The sequence below is a fragment of the Rhodnius prolixus genome, unplaced genomic scaffold (assembly GCF_049639745.1).
Source record: "Rhodnius prolixus isolate KJV_2025 unplaced genomic scaffold, Rpr scaffold_11, whole genome shotgun sequence".
NCBI classification, from domain to species: Eukaryota; Metazoa; Arthropoda; class Insecta; order Hemiptera; family Reduviidae; genus Rhodnius; species Rhodnius prolixus.
Window position 1 is genome coordinate 16,353,623 of NW_027411625.1, and position 20,038 is coordinate 16,373,660.

Here is a 20,038-nt window from a genome sequence, read left to right on the forward strand (position 1 = left end):
TTATGCAGCCCTTCCACCTATTACTTCAATATGAAAACAAAATTCTTCCCAGAATAGTAAAGGATCTAAATTGTGAAAATTCAAGTAAAATGAAGTAAATACTTCAATTTATGTTCCGTATTCAGGTGTAATCCTAAAAGAGAAAAATAAACCAGCATCAGCCCTCGGCAAGGATTGGTAAAAATCTTATTTGAAACAAGTTGCGTGTAAGCAAACGAAATATAAAGTTTACACTCTCCGCGATATTGCATTTTTGAGTTTTTGAGAGATAAGAGAAATAAATAAATTAGAGTTTTAAAGAAGAAAGGAAATTGTTTTGATTTTCTAAAAGCCTATTTCTTGTTCTTTAAAATCTAGAAGCTTTATTTTAAATCAGCCGGAAATATATAGTTGGGTAATTGCTGCAGAACGCGATGTGTCCTGGATATGGGCGCCTTCTACAGTTTTGCGAATTCGACACCTGCCGCTGTTCAGTCAACCAGCCAGTTTGTGCTGCCCTGTCACAATGAGCTAATTCTTCATTTTTTTAATCGCTTGAAGGTTTATTTCAGTATTGTGTTGTTTTTTTATTCTTCATCCGTTTGTTTAACTAATGTACAGGAACTAATTAATTTTTAAGTATACCTTTATTCCTTTTGAAAAATTGTTGATTTACGAACTATTGTTAAATTCATTTTTAAAAATATTTTTAACAAAAAAATCTAGGTGAACCTGAGACGATTCTCTCTCACAAGCAACTCAGTTCTACAAGTTTACCCTTAGATTCCTTGGACTTTTACGCCTAACGCTCTTTTTCGCTGTCAGACTAGAAGAGGGAGATATCTGATGGCATGCGATGTTTTAAAATAGGCCTTGGGCTGCCTAAAACGGTTAAGACGCGTGGATAACGCTACCCAAGAATATTTAAAAAAAATACGTCTATAAACTTACATGAAGCGATATCCCAGGTAACGGAAAACACGGGCTCTTCCCAGATTGTGTTCCTAAACTCTCTAATTTAACTGAACAGAACAAATCCCTCGCACGACTTTCTCTTACTCTCAATGTTGCAAACTCACAACTCTCAAGGTTCCAAACTCACAACTCTCCTTCAGACCACACACACACACACACCCTAAGAGAGAAAAAGAAATCTTTCTTTTGTCCTGGGGCAGTATCCCTTAAGGACAACAAAAAGACAAATACATTACAGAAAGAAATTAAAGATAAGCTCTCTGTGTTTCACAGATAAACCTTTGCCAATATTATAAACTTGAAAGTTCAGATAATTATGTAACATACAAATAACTATTGTATTATTAATTAGCTATTAAATTAAATTTAAATAACAATAAATATAACTGAACTTATTAATTGGAGTCATCTTTCAATACCTACATTCAAAAATTATACAAATCAATTTTAAAGGTTGATAGAGGTTGTTTTATTGATTAAAGATGGAGGTAAAGAGTTCCAGAATAAAGAGGATTGAATTTCTGCAAGTAACTGTTCTGAATGGAGAAATATAGAATTGAGTATTATCTACTCTGGTGTTTCTAAGATCTAACTGGTCCTCACTGCTGAACATATCGAGTAAATATAGCGGGTGTTGACTCCTGAAGAGCTTGTACAAGAAGATGCCAAGGAAATACTTCCTTCTGTACTTGATATTCACTTCACCACTCAGAGGGACCGCAAAGTGGCCATTTCCAGTGTCAACGTCCACAATCTAGTAGTCTGCCCTGAATACAGCAGACTCTTTCTTTTGACATAATGATCTCTCTCGTATTCCACAATTAGTCGCTTTTAAAATAACATAATTCTGATTAATGAACGTCGGCCTTCTCTCCTGTTACAGGACACTGCTTTCACTATGAGACGTTTCTCAATGCCAAGGCAGGAAAACACGTTGTGAAGTACTCCCTTAAGGCGAATAATGGAACTGTCCACTATTACAGCGGAGACTAATGTACCCTTGCTTTTGCAATGTCTAACACACTTCCAATAAGAAAAGAATGATATACCCTGCCATCACCAGGATGAGCAAAATATATGTGATCCCAAAAAGATACACAATGTAGTCTATAAATTATTCTTTTTGACAGGGCAGAATGGTTACTAAATGTATTGTTGTGAAGTGTGTGGAAGTTATTAGTAGCTCTAATAATTAATAATTAACAATTATAGAAATGTGCTACCCAGTGACCAGTTTTGCTGTTAATACTTCTGTAGTAACTCTCTTAACGTTGAATAGGTAGGACTAGCCACATATCCAAGGATCCGCTGGTCCCTGCGGATATCCCAGTCTAACACTCAATACTGACACACCAACACAAAGCGCTTAGTAGTGCCTGCAGAGATAGTTGATGTGTGCAACCACTTGGGTTGAGCGAATCACAGGAAACGCCAGCCTTTCGCAGTTTCTCACAGGACGCTTTCTCTTTATGGCCAACATTGACGCTTCAGGGAGCCACCTCTATCTTTTAGATCGCACCACTTTTTACATTTATTTCCCTTTCATCTACAATATATTCCCTTTGTCATTGATATTGAGCTGAAGTGCGCTTTACACTTTTCGTCTGAATTACGTTTTAACCACTTAGGACGATTAAAGTTTTTAATTTAATCAAAATTAAGGTGATTAAATTTTTATATTCACAACTTTGCCGCAGGTTGAACCAGGGCCAAAGCACCTTCACTCTACCGACCTGGTGCCTCATCTCCATCAATAGTAGCACTTTTCTTAAACTCGGCACCTTCATTTTACCAATACGAGTGCCGTGAAATGTATAAAGTGCTTGGAGAATTAGGAAAAACTTTTGAAATATCTTCTCTCTTCAACTATTGTTCCCTTTCTATTCCCATAGACCCTCTCCAAAAACGGTGAGGTTGACTCCCTTTGTCCACATCTTAGTGTATTGTTGAGTAGAGTGCTTGAGGATTATAGCAACACGGTCTTTGGAATAAGTTCGGAAGACGTCTCCTGGAGTAATTGTTTGATGGGTGCACCAAAATCAATAGGATTTTTGTCATTGAAATCTGCAAAACAAATAGCCATAATAGATAGTTTACAGGAGGAGCAACAAGCAATACTTTCAACTTACCAGCTCATGGAAAACACTGATAAATGAGGAATAAAACACATCCTCTCTGAACCAAACTATTAATTAAGAAAACAATGACAAGCCAAACTGATATTTGAGCTTAAGTACGCCATTAGATCAGCTTCAAATGAATCCGTATGGCAAATGCATAGTGAATTGCAGAAAATGCCTTTCTTTAAGATTGCACTTCCTTCTTTCCTTCTTCTTGGAAGTTTGGTTAGAAATTTAATAATCAAATACTTAGAGGCAGTAAAACCTTAAAATATCTAAATGGAAGTTTAGAAAACCTTATTTAACCCCTCGTAAGATCACTATGTAGGTCTAGCGAGTCACCAACACGGTTAAATGTAACCCATCTTGGTTTAGTGAATCGTATGCTTGTGAAGTCCAAGTCTGAAAAAAATTTATCGAACACTTTTTGTTGGAAATACTCAGACACATGGCCTCGCCAAAACGTGGTCCGAACCATTAGTTGAAAAGTCATATAGTGAGTGGTTAAATCGATTTGATTATCGATTAAATTTGATAATTAGATCACTAATTAATTGCCATATGAATAAGAGGACGAAATTTTGCCGCTTAAATTCTGATTAGAATTTAATTAATTCAATTTATGATTAAATTGTATTTTTAATCTCTGCTGGTTGTAGCATGAGTCCATGCTTTAAAAAACCTGATCTTTACTTGCAAAAAACTGGTACAAGTGATTTTTTACATCCTCATTTGAAATAAAATGTTGACTACATGTAGTAATGTAAGGGATGAGGGAATTCCAATATGGAGAAGATGGATGAAGCGCAAGAGCGACTTTCTGCAACAGATTTCCTCGTTTTTCACTTCGTACATCGACTGTAGTACAAAGATTAGCATGCTGTAAGAAAACCAAGTTTTTTATATGTTCACCCAAACCGTTAATAGTAATAGTAAAGATAGCGTGCCAGACATAACAAAAAACTACAACAGTTTAATATCACAATAGTTGTAGTGATACTCATTGACGAGGTCTGAACACAGGCGTGGCGGGCCAGAACCAGTCGGTTGAATGAACTAATGGCAGCCAACCCCTCGCGCAGGTTAGTGGAGGTTTCAAACTGTCAGCGCTATACACGCCGAATCTATTGTGAACACTCACACGACTTTTCGTAATAAAATTTATGATTATAATTGATAATTTTTCCTTTCGAAGTCTCATAAATAAATATGGATAATATTTTATACTGGGCTGCCAGATGTCGCATGGCCGAAGTAGCCAATGACCGCGAAGGAGGAGGTTAAAAAATAAATAAATATGGATGTGGTAGTGATGCGCGGTTCTTTCGCAAAAGTATTTTATTTTTTCAAATTAACAGCTTCAACGTTCTTCATCCAATATGGTTCACAAATTGCATATATAAAGAGGTTCAACCTTTATTAAAAAAATTGTACCAGAAAAGGTTAGGTATGTTACTGAAATAACAACCAGAAAATATCACAACCAGATAACTCCGCAATGGGTTGCTCACTCTCTGGAAAATAGGACTAGTTTTTTCTGTAAACTCCGAACATACGCCACACGCTTTTCCAACATTTATAACTATTTTGAAAATTCCTTTAAAGGCAGTTTTCGAAAAGAAGCTAGGTTACAGCATCATTTTCGACACAAAAACTGATTCAGCAAACTGCCGCTTTCGGCCTACCGATATTATCCAAAACGGCAATTTCTATGGCTTATTATGACTATTATAATCACTACTATCACTAAAACATTGCTATTTATACCAGCTATAGAGTAAACTTTTCCCTACAATTTGGTAAATGAATCATTAATATCGGTGAGGTAGAAATAAAGATGAAGACATTTGAAATTTGAACGGTGTGCAAAACCTCAAAAATTTAACCTTCAATATTTCAATAACAATTATCACTAAAACATTGCTGCAGGCACCAATAATAGAGAAGACATTTCTCTACAATTTGGTAAATGAATCATTAATATCAGAACGGTAAAAAGAAAGATACAGACGTTTAAAATTTGAACGGTTTGCAAAACATCCAAAATTTAACCTTCAATATCTCGATAATTATTATCACCAAAACATTTCTATTTGTGCCAATTATAGAGTAGACTTTTCTCTACAATTTGGTAAATGAATCATTAATATCGGTGAGGTAGAAATAAAGATAAAGACATTTGAAATTTGAACAGTGTGCAAAACCTCAAAAATTTAACCTTCAATATTTCAATAACAATTATCACTAAAACATTGCTGCAGGCACCATTTATAGAGAAGACATTTCTCTACAATTTGGTAAATGAATCATTAATATCAGAACGGGAAAAAGAAAGATACAGACGTTTGAAATTTGAACGGTTTGCAAAACATCCAAAATTTAACCTTCAATATCTCGATAATTATTATCACCAAAACATTTCTATTTGTACCAATTATAGAGAAGACATTTCTCTACAATTTGGTAAATGAATCATTAATATCAGAACGGTAAAAAGAAAGATACAGACGTTTGAAATTTGAACGGTTTGCAAAACATCCAAAATTTAACCTTCAATATCTCGATAATTATTATCACCAAAACATTTCTATTTGTACCAATTATAGAGAAGACATTTCTCTACAATTTGGTAAATGAATCATTAATATCAGAACGGTAAAAACAAAGATACAGACGTTTGAAATTTGAACGGTTTGCAAAACATCCAAAAATTTAACCTTCAATATCTCGATAATTAATATCACCAAAACATTTCTATTTGTACCAATTATAGAGTCGACTTTTCTCTACAATTTGGTAAATGAATAATTAAAATCGGAACTTTGTTAAAGAAATCATGAAAATCAGAACAATACAAAAAGAGATATAAAGGTTTTAAATTTGAACCGTTCGCAAACCTTCAAAAATTTAACCATTCGTTGTAGGACAATTCCGAATTGAATGACACCTGATTCGTGAAAATCCGTTCGTTCGTTTGGGTGCTAAGTTGTTTACAACAAAGTTAACGAGTAGAAGAAGAATGTTTTAAAATTCAGTTTTTGCTCATTTCCAGCAACTTTTTTCCCGAAATCTATTGGATCTGGAATGTTGCAAAAAATTACAGTCATAAAGATTTGCCCTATATTTTAAAGGAAATTTGGTAATTTGATCTTTTATAGAAAAAGAGAAAAAACATCAAATTTTGGTGTTTTCGTACACTTTTTCTCGATCAACCTTTTATTGTGATGAAATAAGAGAAAACTTATACTTCCACTTACCATGAGAAAGCCTACAAATTTGCTTGTTTGTTTAGTTAGTAGGAAAGTGAAGTGCCAAGTAGTGTGCTGTTTTATTTAGAACAGTTCTTGCCGCACTTAGATACATTGTCCCGCATTCAGCTCATTTCCCCGCGCTGTTAACATTCGTTCATTGGACGGAGTCTGATTACTTAACGTCTCTATACCTCTTGCGAGCACAGAGTATTCTTCCCGACATGTTTCCCGTCCAACTAACCATCACTGTCGAGACGCATCCGGATAACCAACACACTTCAGTTAAACCTCAACAATCTTAAGACATTGAACCTTTAGTTATGTTTGCAATGTTGGATAATATCTTAGACTTTATCCACCATAACAGGCACGAATCCCTGACCAGTATCCACCATTAGAGGTAGAGATTTCGCAGTCAGCAAGAGTAGAGCGAGACGGAAACATAAGTGAGGTAGAAATCTCTACAACAAACTGGTTAATCTACCTCTAATGGTGGATGAGAGTCTGAAACCGGTCAGGGATACAAATAAAAACGGATAAATTGTTTGAGATTACTTATCTAAACTCTTGTGTATATGTGGCACTTCACAGGCCTTTTTGGACTACAGTTAATCAACTAATAATTATTCAAATAGCAAAATGTGGTCAAATGTAAAATTTGGAACGGTGCAAAATGACACTCGTTTCGTCCTGAAATTAAGAAATTAAAATTTTAAAAATATCAAACGGATACATTCCCGGGAAGACGCGCTAAGTAGGAACAGTGTGGCCGAGACAAGGTGTCGCCTGACGTGTGTCACGACGGAGATTGCCACTTGAGCGCCTTATCGCTAGGTAAATACAAACTGTTTAGATCAGCAAACTGATACTTACTGCGAGTGCATTGATAAACTTTTACGCGGAATTCACACAAATCAACATTCGCACGAATTCGGTCACTCATTTCTCTTCCTAATTATCGTCGGAAATCATGTTTCGTGTTGTCAAACAGCGGATGTGATCACTCGCATGAGTTTTCTTGCCCCGAACCTCGCCGCGCTACTCTATACATTTTCCCGTTTTTTAGCGATTTTCTTTTCGGAAAGGGAAGTAAAATTTTCTTCTATTTTTGTGTCACTGTTTGAATATGCCATTTTTAAAGGAAGTTAATATTAATTTATTTTATAAAATTTAAAAAAGTGCCTAGAATGGTTATTAGGTATAATTGTCTCCTCCTGACATGCACATTCCGTGATGAGCCGTTACAGCTTCCCCATTGTGTCGATCTTGGACTCGAAGCCTTTTCGTCCATGTTATGTCTCTGTCTCGCACTTGCTTCGTGTCAGCAAACACAAGGAAGTCGAAATCTCTACACCAAACTGACTAATCTACCTGTGATAGTGGATGACGGTCTGAAACCCGCAGTGAAACATGCGTGCTACAATAGATGAAATCAAAGATATTGTAGAATATTTTTAAATACGCGATGTCTAACCTTAACTCCCGATTTTTCAATTATTTCTGGCCAATCGTCAAAAAGTCGAATTTGAACTTAAGACGTAAGGTACGTTCAGGGCCTTTTACTTTAGATTGCAACTATTTCGCAGAGTACATTGACGAATCCACTAAATAAAGCAAACTAAAAAGTGGAGATGTGACGTCACACTTCTCTCTAGAGTATCCACTTTGTTCTGGTAGATGCATGTATCACTGTAGTCAAGCATCTTTCCTTTTTTTTTCAATAAACTTCTACGTTTCAATAAAATTTACCCTCAAAAATGGAGGTAAGAGAAAGTAGCAGAATACTCAAGTTTTCTCTTGCGCCAATAGAGTTCAGAAGGTGAGTTAGATTGTGAAGGTTGGAGGTGTGGGCTGTATTTGTCCCAATCTGGAGGGTGCCTCTCGGCGTTACTTAAATAAACTCCGCTCTAACTCCACAAGCCTTACTTCCCACTATATCTACTTATCTATTCCTTTCCTAAATACTCCAGTGAATATTGTTTTTTAATTTCTCTTACTTCTAGGGAAAATCAAACTTATAAATAAATATGATTAAAACTAGTTTGAATCTGAATTACTATATTACGTGCCTAGTAGAAATATTCCATTAACATTAGTTACTATATATGTTTTCCAAATTAATTATTTTCAAGTTGTATTGCGATTAATGGCTTAGCTTTAATGATGAATCTTTAAATACCCAGATCTCTCCTTTTTGTTTTGCAGCCCTGAAGTAGAACTAAATATAGTTCGAAACGTTGGCGTAAAGGTTTTTTTTTATTTCTAAACTTATCAAAACTCAAGATTCCTCAGAAACAATAACTAGAACGTACAAAGTAATATCTATCATTTCACGTCAAACTATAGATTAGATGTGGAGGGCAGAGGCGGGCATCACAAGTACTTTCCACATGAACTTGTCATATAAACACCTTTAATTAAAAACCAAAGCCGACACAACGCAATAAAACAGACGGAAATAGTTTCAGATGTAACTTATTTAAAGGCACAATGACAAAAACCAGAATTTAAAGTTAAAAAAAACAACCATTTTCGAAAAAATGAATTAAAACATTGAAACTTCACTTGATAAAGTCGGTTTTCTCAAAACCCTTGTATCCGAAGCGAAAACAAAACCGTTTGATTTATCTGTGACCTATAATTTTAGATATTCAACATAAAAACATCCAGACCATGCTGAACACATTTCTTGTGTTCTTGACCTCAAAAAACTCATTGCCGAAAACTTATTCTTATGCTCACTGTTGTCCGTAACAAGAGAACACTGTCCGGAGGCCGGCATTGCATGAAAAAAGCTCTGGGCGCCAATGCCCTCGCTGGTTAACACACATACGCACTGTGTAATTTACATCGCTCTGTCAGCAAGATACTGTGTGACAGAATCATAGTGGAGTCTAGTTCTCTACACCAAACTGATCAGTCTAGTGGTTGGTAGGTGAGAGCCACATGCGTCCTGCCATCCAGCTCTGCGCGCCACATTTTCAATCTTTGGTCGAGTTCACTTTCTTTATTGGAGCCAATTTGATCAGTTAGATTTGACATCGTTAAAAGAGTTGGTGATTTTTTCCCCAGCGCATCCACGTCTAAGGTCTTTAGCGCATAGTTCGTTAATATTAATAAGTAATAATTCAAGGAAAATATCAAAGGGCATTCATAAAGTTTTGTTTTCTCAAGAAATAGTAATTAAAAATTGTATCTTTAGATTCTTCAAAACTGTTTATTATAAGATGAAATGATGGCCAACAAGGGAGTTTTAACTTTCTAGAATCTCCTGCAGCGTTCGAATTGCCACCATTACCCAATATCGACACGAGCAAAGAGTATTCAAGCAATTCTCTGAAGATATCCCACAGTAAACCTCATTAAGCTAATAGCAAGCAAGCTTCTTCACTTGCGGGGCTACTGTTTAGCTGAATCAGTTTGCCGACAAGTGATTGCGCAACGCACTACCATCTAGCAGTCTACACAAACCACGAGATTACCATTATGGATTCTATAAAGAAAATCACAAAATTTCCCAAATCGTAGTGACGTAATTACATCTCCTTTTTATTTACAATTCGCAACAAAAAGTGATACTTCCGGTGGGGCAACTCCCATCAAAAACTCGGAATTTTAACAACAAATCTAACCCACCTTTTTGGAAAATGTAGGGTCCAAAAGTTTCCAAAATGGAAAGTCTAAAGAAGTTGCCTCTCAGTAGTGACACTTAGTATGTGTGGACACATGATTTAAAGAAAACCGAAGGAGGATATTCAAAAATCCGCTGAGTAATGAGGTACAGTCCGGTCAAGGAATTCTGAATGCTGGTCAGGTTGTAGTCGGTCCAATTTGAATGTCAAGTTTCCGCTTCCTGCGGTCTTTAGATTCTGCGATACATCCACACGACTTTCTAAATACCACTTTTTTGGACTATGGGGACTTATAAAGGATATTTTCGGTAAAAAACTTGAAACAAACATTTGACACGATCGCTCCACTTCCTCGAAGTACACGAGGAGTAATGTAGAGCAGCCTTCGTTTATCGGCTTTTATCGGCCAAAAAGTGTGAAGGGTCTTACATAGCAAACTTTAGCACGTCACCTAAGCGAAATATCAAATTTAAATATCCAGCGATTTCAATTTCGAGTTACGGTGGGTACACGCACACCGACCAACATGTAAAAACCCATTTCTCTTCACGCGTACAAATTGTTGAATATAAACTCAAATATCAAAATCTGCCCGATTGCAATACTTGATCCAAAGAAAGATAACGGAAAATGAAAAAGATAATTACGCAACCGAATGGTTAAACTAAATATGTTTTGATGAGGCAACAAATTCAATTCAATAAAACTTACCGGTGAAGAATATGCTATTTAATGGAACGCAATTTATCATTAATAGATTCCGTTGTAAGGAAGTCATCAAATTTTGTTCGAATAGTTTTTCCAGCAGAATAGCCAACATTACCCACAAGAAGCAGGTTTTGCTGAACCAAGTTCGAATGTAGTATGACAAAACTAGAAAATTGCCTAAATTCAAAATTCGTATTTAGTTTAGGTGCCAATTACGGAGATGGTGGCTCATTCAATAATCATGTTGCAGAGCAATTTGGACAGCGGAAGAGCACTTTAGGAAGCAATATCGTTCTCTCCCTGATGAGGATGTTCATTCTTTGTTAAATGACTCCAACTGAGATGTTTTAGATGCAAAAAGCAGCCTACATTTATAGGTGTTTTTTAATCAAAGAATTTACCTTTTAGTAATCAGGAATGTTTCGATAAATATTCAATGGGGGAAAATCTCTTCTTTTTGTCTCATTTTAATTTAAAAAAATCTTGTACGGTCTAGTTATTTATTGATTTAAACCAAGTGTTTAAATAATTTTCAAGCGCGCTATATTTTTATTTTTGAACTAAATTTATGTAAAAGAGTTCTCCGGACAAATGGTTTCTTTTTTGTAATTTACAATTGCATATTTGTGTATTTTATAATCAATGCTTTCAATTTTTTACCATTTTCTGAAAATGGTTTCGAAGAGTTTTTCAAAACTTGCATAGACTCTGTACTCAAATAGGCGCGTCAACGTCTGAGTTCATTGGCGTTCACAGCTTCTTTAGTGCAGCATTGTCCATCACCGGTCAGTGAGGGCAAGAAGCTTCTAGGAAGAGAAACTATTAAGGCAGCAGCTGGATTTGAACCCGCTACACATTTACAAATTAATTTGAAACTCATTCGCTGAATAAATTTCTTTTGGGAACTCAGCTAGTCTTTCATAAAGTTAACCTTGACTGCCAGCGTCTTGCTCTTCCTAAAAGCCTCGGTGGTTACCAATAGTGGGATATAATATTCCTCGAACTCTGTCTGTTCCTTTTAACTTTGAGAAGCAATCTGGGTGGAGCGTTTGTGAGGAGTGGTATATCGAAACTAGTGGGCAGTTATCGCTTACCCTAATTGTTCCACTTCTTCCCAACAGAACCTAATTCTCTTAATTTGCGGTCATCTTCTGAAAATCTGGAAAACTCTTCGAAGGGTATATTAGTACACTGGAGAGGAAGTCCCTGACTGGCGGCTCCTTCTCTTGTCTGGGGCTTCCCTGAAGACCCTGGGGTGCTTTTGCTGCGTTGGAAGAGGATATACCCTCCCCAGAATTCTCGCAGATTGTTTTAATTCTTCTACTTAGGCATTGATGGGGAGGCTTGTTGGAGACCCCAACCTGATTCTCTCGCACTTTCTTAGGGAGCCAGGGTGAACGGTCTCATGTAACTCCTTGAGGGTAAACAATACGAGTGTTAAAGCTGCAGCGAAATGTAAATTCAGCCTGGCAGAGTTACAGTTCAGCTATAGGATTAAATGGGCATGGTACGCAGAATGTCAGTAAGGCAACAGGTGGTTGCTGGCTGGAACAGGTGGTTGCTTCTCACCACATCATCCACCCCGATGTCAAGAGAAAATTGAAAACTTTTTCTCCGATTTAAACGAATAACACTGATTCGATTCTCTCACTGGATTCTCGTAACTGTGCCGCATTTTCCCCAGACTTCGGAATTGTTATCAAATACTTATTATGTAGCGTAGATAATTTACCCTCAGAGCCCCAAAATGTTACTCTTTTCCCAAAATATTAATTATTCAAATAAAATTGATTGTTTACTCAAGCAGTTAGCAGGCTAAGTGTAATGGCAACTGTTGTAGCCCTTTTCGAAACACCAGTTTCTGTTATCGCTGCTTACCTAATTAATTTAATTGAGACCTACAATTTGTACTAAAAAATAGTTGACTTTTTCTATGTTTACATGTTCACTTTATAATTTTCGTTAGAAACTACAAAATTCTGAGAAATGCACTTCACGTCAACCAACTTTCTCCACATTTGGAATTTTGGATACATATTTAATTCTCATTATTATTTAATACTCGATAAGTCTACACAAACTGAAATGTGATCAATTTGAATTGAAAGCAATAGATTGCCAAGCATACGGTACTGTGTTGGTAAGGGAAGGGTTGGACGGCCACCAAGTCCACAAGAAGAGGATTTTCCGGAGGACCTGATCTGGGTGAAATGGTGAATTCTGGGAGGCCAAGACCCACTCTGAGCTGTATATACGCTGGAAGAAGAATAGATGGTGAAAGCGTACATTTTACTGAAGTAACACATTGGGGAGTGCAAGATAATACAGTAATTTTTGAAGAGATTGCAAAAGAAAAATGCTTCAGGGAACCGCACACGGTTAACACACGAATTTCTATCTGCAATCTCAAAGTGGAAGTGACAACAGCATTAAAAGAATAAAAAAGGGTTAAAGCGTACATTTTACTGAAGTAACACATTGGGGAGTGCAAGATAATACAGTAATTTTTGAAGAGATTGCAAAAAAAAAATGCTTCAGGGAACCGCACACGGTTAACACACGAATTTCTATCTGCAATCTCAAAGTGGAAGTGACAACAGCATTAAAAGAATAAAAAAGAAATACTAAGTATAACATTTTACACGATCGCGATACTTCCTTTTAGTAGGAATAAGAGAAAGTAATGATTTGAAAAGTTACTAAATTATTAATTTGTGCTATAAATGTGAAGGTTACTATAATGCATAACGTTACACTATTTTTAATTTTAACACGGTATTACTCAAAAAGTATTGTATTGTAGTATTGTAACTGTAGTTCATATTTAACCATAATTTTTGTAACAGATTTATTAAAAATTACTATTGTACAAAACAAAGGTTTATATTTGATTTGTTTAATTTTGTCTCTGTTTAGGGAAGGGATTAGCTATGCGGTTAGCGTACTGGACTCCCACGCGGAGATCCCGAGTTCGAATCCAGCTGCTGATCCTAAGATTTTCCCTTTCTAGGAGCTTCTTAAGCTCACTTTATGGTGATGGAAAGCGTTATCTATAACGAGAGAAAATTGTCAGAAAGCCGTTAGTGCACTGCTAAAAGCTCCGGGCGCCAATAACCTCAGATGTTGACGCGCCTTAAATGATAATTTTTAAAAAAAAAAACGGTTTTTTTCACTAAAAGCTATCCAAAATTCTGGTTTAAACTTTACACCAACTCAAACAAAAAAACGGTATTCACTAAAGAAATGATCAGTCAGTTACATACATTTCTAGGCAATCTCATAAGTTATAACTAGTTAAAAGCTAAAAGCAAAACCACGTTCTAATGATATTAAAATCCAAAATGCCCTCAATTTTCTGTTCCCAACGTTGCAAATTTTGAAAAACAACAAACTACTTTTTTACTCAAAAAAAGTTTCCAACTTCACAACTTTAAAATCAATATTTAAAAAATCCTTAGTTAATATTTTCTACAGATATTTAAGGTTTATTTTGGTTTTAAGAGAAGTAACATTAAGGGGCAAACACGCCTCTTCCACAAAAAGATTTTTAAAAGACCCACCTGTTTCCCTAAGACTCTATTGAACTTTCTACCTGGTCTGTTTGCTTACTTAGTACACTTACAAGCTATTGAAAGTAACGTTTTTAGTAGTTTTTACTTTAAATTCTGCACGTTTTGATAGTTCTTTAAAAACTATTTTAATACGAAACCAATACGACTACGTTTATGTAATCGTTCAGATTCATAGGATGTTGTTGATGCATGTGATATCAACATTGTTATCTATGTTAAAAATCGACATTTAATCTAATGTTTACTAGATCACATAAACTAGATGTTTATGTATCTTTAAATCTACCACAAAAATTTTCTATTTATTCTTGAAATTGACAAAAATATTGAAACTCAATATTGAACCCAGTAGAACCTTAATAGTGCCTAAATTCTTAAATTTCTGTTTCAAGTTTGTATAATTCAAAAACTACTCTATCTATAGCTTGTAAATCTATTTAGAACATTTATAGAGTAGAAATTTAGCAACAAATCAACAAAAATTCAGTACTAAAATGTGAAGTCTGAAGATAGATAGTTAAACATAAAATCTGGAAGCTGATGAAGTTAAAGGTAAACTTAACTCTTCCATCTCAGTATAAACTTAATGTAACTCAAAAACTAGTAATCTGTGTTCACTTTTTAGGATAGAACGGTAGCTGAACATTAGACCAAATACAAAAATTCATATATGTAGCTAGTAGGATGTTCATATTTAGCTAGCTTATAGAATACCAGTTTATCTACACTTCTAAAAAATTTCGAATTCATAGGTATATAGAACAAAGATAATAAGCAATAAGTTGTGGACGTTAACTGCGCCAAAAATGTCCATCTCTGTTCCAATTTGGGGTAGCTCAAACACCATTGCAGCTATAGTATTCATAATTAGCTCTCCTATGCAACAGAACACTAGCTATAGTTTTGCAAAATTTCAGAATTACAAGTGGATTTCGAACAAAGTAAATAAGCATCAACTTTGAATACTAATGAATGTAAGTAAGCTATAAGTCTTTGCAATAAAAAGGTTTACAGCTGCGACATTTAAATGTAGCTCACATAATAAAAGAACTTCAGCTATATTTCTTCACAATTTCACTCCAAAGTCAATAAATAAGCGGTAAAGTTAGGGAACTCAAAATCACCTTTTCAGTTTCAACTCAGTATAATTGAAAAACTGTTTAAGCAACCATCTTCATATTCTGCTCAATTACAGAGCTGAACTTAAGCTACAGTTCTAATAAATTTCACATTAACAGGCAAAATAGGGAAAAAGTTATTAAGCATCAAATTGAGGTGCTTTCTCCCATCACCTTCTAATTGTAATCGCTTAAAAACTGTTTTACCTAAAATATTAAAATTTGTCTCACACAATAGAATAGATCTTTAACTCTAATTCTAAACAAATTATAAATTTATAAATTAGATTTGCAACAGATATTAGGCATAAAAATTTGCGGGGATGCATGAAAAAACTACTCAGTATCCAAAAACCTGCCCCCGAGAGGGTGAAGAACTTGAGGTCCATTTACTTTAGCCGGAATTTTTTTTTTTTCAAAGGTGTGACTGTCGAGTGCACCTATTGTTTTTTACTTTTGAAAAGATTTTCTGAGTATTTTAACATTAGAAATATAGATCATTTAAGATGTCAACTTACCAATACTTTATTCTTTTTCATATTTATCGGTTTATCCTTTGATTGAGTCCATGAAGAATGTTCAAGATCTGGCACTTGTTGTAAAACCATCACTAATAAATTTTTGTTTTCTTTTCTTGGGTTATGATCACAGAGTTGTCTCAAAAAAAAAAAGTTTAGTTTTAAAAAATCTTTAGAACAGTTTTTCTGCTAAATTTCACATTTTTCACAATTCCAAAAACAAAATTAAACCACTGATGAAAACACAACTATAATTATATATATATATATATATATATATATAAAGTTGAGAGTCAAAAGAATACAACTATATGAAATGAAATTCATAAATAAAACAAAATTTGGTAAACCTTATACTCTTTCACACATCTAAAACCGTCTCACATACATACATGTGAACATACGACGAGGCAGACGTTTTATGAATGAATCTAAAAAAGTTGAATGGAGAGTATTGTTGAAAAAAAAAGAATTAAAAAGAAAGGGAAATATAATAAGAAAAAGATAGAAAACAAGGCAAAGCAAAAAGTACACAAGAAGTGGGGGACCTGTTTTGTATTAATACAGGTAACCGTGGTGGGGGACGACCAAGTTGGCAAGAGTGGAAAGGATAAGAAAGGTTATACAGACTGTTATAGCTTTTTTGTTGAATTTTTACATATTTAATGTGGAGAGAAGTTTGAACTTTCCCTCCCCCCCAAAAATTAAAACCTCATCCAAAAAATTTTCTTTAGAAAAAATCGTTTCAGAAACACTATCTCTGAACTGTTGCTTGTCTATATGCTTCTATTCTTTGCCCCACCACATATACAGTAGCGTAACATACAAATCCCTCCTTCTATAAACAAACTAAAATGAACATGTGGCCTCGCTAGTATAGTCACTTTACAATATAACTTGGACACTTTACAGTTTTTTTTTTTAATTCTGTTAAATTAATTCATTAATTATTTTTAGTAAAAACTTGTTAATCAAAACCTTTCGTTACAATAGAATTAATTATTTAAAAACATTGATGTCCTTACTCACTATTTATTTTTTTTAATTCAAACAAACTGCAACAAAGCGGTAGTATTCCATTCATAAAATTATAAGCGAATAATCCTCTCCCCCTACTAACCTAACAACTCTTCATTTTGTAACCAATTCGCTTTTATAAATAAAAAGGGGAACATATCGGTATTATTCTGATTCTGTTGTGAAAATATTGAACGAGGTCGCTCTTTTTTTTTTTTTTTTTTTTTTTGATAAGAGAAAGTCTTGCGTTCGTGTTAAATTTTGTAAATTGAATTTTGAGATGCTCACACTCTCTTTCTCATAGAGTATCCAAGTAATGAAGGCGTAAATGATCCATAGACGTTTCAATCTGTTTATATGCAGCTGTAAATTACATACATCGCAAATGTGTGTATACAAGACTCAATGACAGTTAAGTTGAATTCTCTTCACTAAAGTGATTAATCCACTTCTGACGGTGGATGAAAGCCCGGAACCAGTAGGATAGATTTAGATTTGGATTTAAAATGACGGGGCGGGACCCTATCCCCACGGCACCGCAGCCACAAGAGGATAAACACGCATGTTACGAAGGATAAAATAGCGATACTATTCAGCTCTAACTAAATTTTCAACAGTTGATGATAGATTAGTTCCAATTCTGGTTTGATTTGACTTCCAGCAAGGCATTTGATTGTGTTAACCAGCTGGCTGCAACGCAGAAAGTGAATTCTCTGTTAATGCATTGCCACTGGAGTGTTCATCTATGACTATGCTCCTGTTCTATTAGCTCGAGGCATTCGTAAAGTTAACAGGATGTTACTTCTAATTCTACTCAAAGTAATAATCTAAGTTTAAATATTTCTAGAACCAAGTCACTAAAAGTAAGGTGACTGCATTTATAAATGCCAATTATAAATGACATTTACCCCATTTGGAGCAGAATAGAGCATTAATTCTGTGCCATTATTAATCAAAAATTTGAATCTAATTTTTTCGAATTTGCTCTCAGACTGACCACATACTCGAAATTTCAAATGGAATCTACAACTCCCTACACCAACTTAAATATAAATCAAACTGTCCGAATACAAAATTTGATCACTAAATTCACGCGTCAACGACAGATCTTCGCAAGCTGCTTGTGACTAACTGCAGGACAGAACATAAACTTCAAAAAGCCCTGATTTATTAGGTTGTTTTTTTTTTTATTATCAGGAAAATTGCTCAAATTACCCCTCACCTATCACAGGTTCGGTGGCTAAATGCGTAAATAGGAGAAAGTATTTTCGGGCATTGTTTTCTATTCTCACCTCCGCCGTGTGAAGTAAAACTGGCCAAGGAAGAGAAGTGACGTAAAGTGGGTTCCAAAGCGGAGATCCCGGCCTCAAATACACCTGGTGACCCTTACTTTTTCTTTTACCAGGAACTTCCTGAAAAATTGAAGGTAATTTTCTCCTATAGAAAAGTTACTTTTAGCTGGAAATAACATGTTATATTAAAAATTGTTGATTTTTATCATGAACTTTTTTAAAAATTATTTCTTTGTAATCGCAAAATTCAGCTCACCGTTGAGTTTTTTGTAACGCTTTCAAGCTTTTACTGAAGGTAGATTCAGCCAATTTGCCTTATTCTTCAGATTGAGAATATCTTATTGGCGGGTGCCGTGAAGACTGACCGGCTGAAAATGTATTGTACAATAATTGTTATTTTATAAAATTTCGCTCATTGCTTTTAGCAAATATAATGGGCACTTCTCGATTTTATCAATTAACCAGAACAAAATGATACGCTGGCTGGGACGACCATCAAAATTTGTAGTAAGCCTAATTATTTGGGCTTTGCTCTAATGTGCCACTTCTGAAAATTCTACTGTTTAATCACCATATATTGTTAGAGTAAATTAATTATGATGTTAAAATTCCGTGTTACCATACAGACAAAAAAATAATCCGAGCTAAATTTAAATAAAAAAAAAAATGCGTAAGGTCTATGTGTGTAAAAAGAACTCTCGAAAAGAAAAAATAATAGTTCATTAAAACTTGGTATACCATTCTGGTTTTAATTCCGATATCAAGGTATTGACCACAATCCATTAAACAAAAGTGCCACTTAATTGAGGCGATTTCCTAGTTTTTCGCTATTTCTCTTCCTAGAGCTTTTCTAAATTATGTACTAACATAAATAAGATAATAACGTAGACGATACAATGATAGCCTTCTCCAACAAATACATTAACCATTGCATTACTGACACAAACATCTGTAGACGTAGTACCAAATTGTTTCGAAAGGTAGAAGATAAAACTGAAACCCTATAAGACAGAAGCAAACATTTTCCCCTTGAAGATTTACACCTGTTAAAACTCTTCAACCACGAAAATCACTGGGAACGAAAGGATGAAAAAGTGCGCTACCTTGGCTCAATGCTGGATACACAACTCACCTGGGACTGCAATCATCTCAAAACAAGCATGCCTTCCACTGGAACAGTTATGCCCACTAAGTAACAGAAACACTGCTGCACAAGACGCTCCTTAGACCTCTTTTAACATCCAGCCTGCCCAGTCTGGATTACAACTAGCAACACACTGATGAATAGACTAGACTACGGATTGCCATGGTTTACTGGGAGCACACAAAAACACACAGAACTTGACATTCAAGCCATTCAAACTCGCATGACTAAACTAACAACTTCTTCCTCATCCTCCGTACACTGTCATCCATATCTCATTACCACCTTGGCGAGCCGACAGCTTCAAGAAGTCTGTATTAAGACCTTTAAAGAACAGAACTCCAATTTGAATATGTAACACTAAAGCTCTCAGTGGCCCATATTTAATTGGTAAATATAAATAACTTTTTTTTTTTTACAAAAGTCAGAAATTTTTTTTTAAGGAAACGGTTTTTGGAGAGCACTTTTAAATTTTCATATCAAGTTTCATCAAAGAGAAATTAAGAGTTTTAGGACTAGTTTATTTGAATGAATGAAGAAAGGCCATGATTTTATTAAAGTATCGTTAAAGTTTCGTTTTCAATTAAAAGCGAAGATCTCTGTCACACACAGTAATGTAATCTAAGTTCTAATTTTATTTTTCCATCTGATCTTATCTCACAACTGAGAAAAATTACCGACTAACAAAGCAAGAAAGTAGTGATACGGGGAA

The 20,038-nt window shown here is 34.9% G+C and overlaps 1 protein-coding gene across 4 annotated transcripts in view; it reads right to left on the bottom strand.

Moving 5' to 3' along the window:
• pnt (ETS transcription factor pointed) overlaps positions 1 to 16,622 on the bottom strand; it is a 126,907-nt gene extending 110,285 nt beyond the window's left edge. Inside the window, exon 1 of one of the 4 annotated variants that reach the window (XM_074138537.1) lies at positions 15,874 to 16,622. In XM_074138537.1, the coding sequence (XP_073994638.1) occupies positions 15,874 to 15,963 (90 nt within the window). In that variant the 5' untranslated portion in view covers positions 15,964 to 16,622. The remainder of the gene's footprint in view (positions 1 to 15,873) is intronic. The other 3 variants (XM_074138539.1, XM_074138535.1, XM_074138532.1) reach the window with 3 other exon arrangements.
• Between the last annotated feature and the right edge of the window lie 3,416 nt (positions 16,623 to 20,038).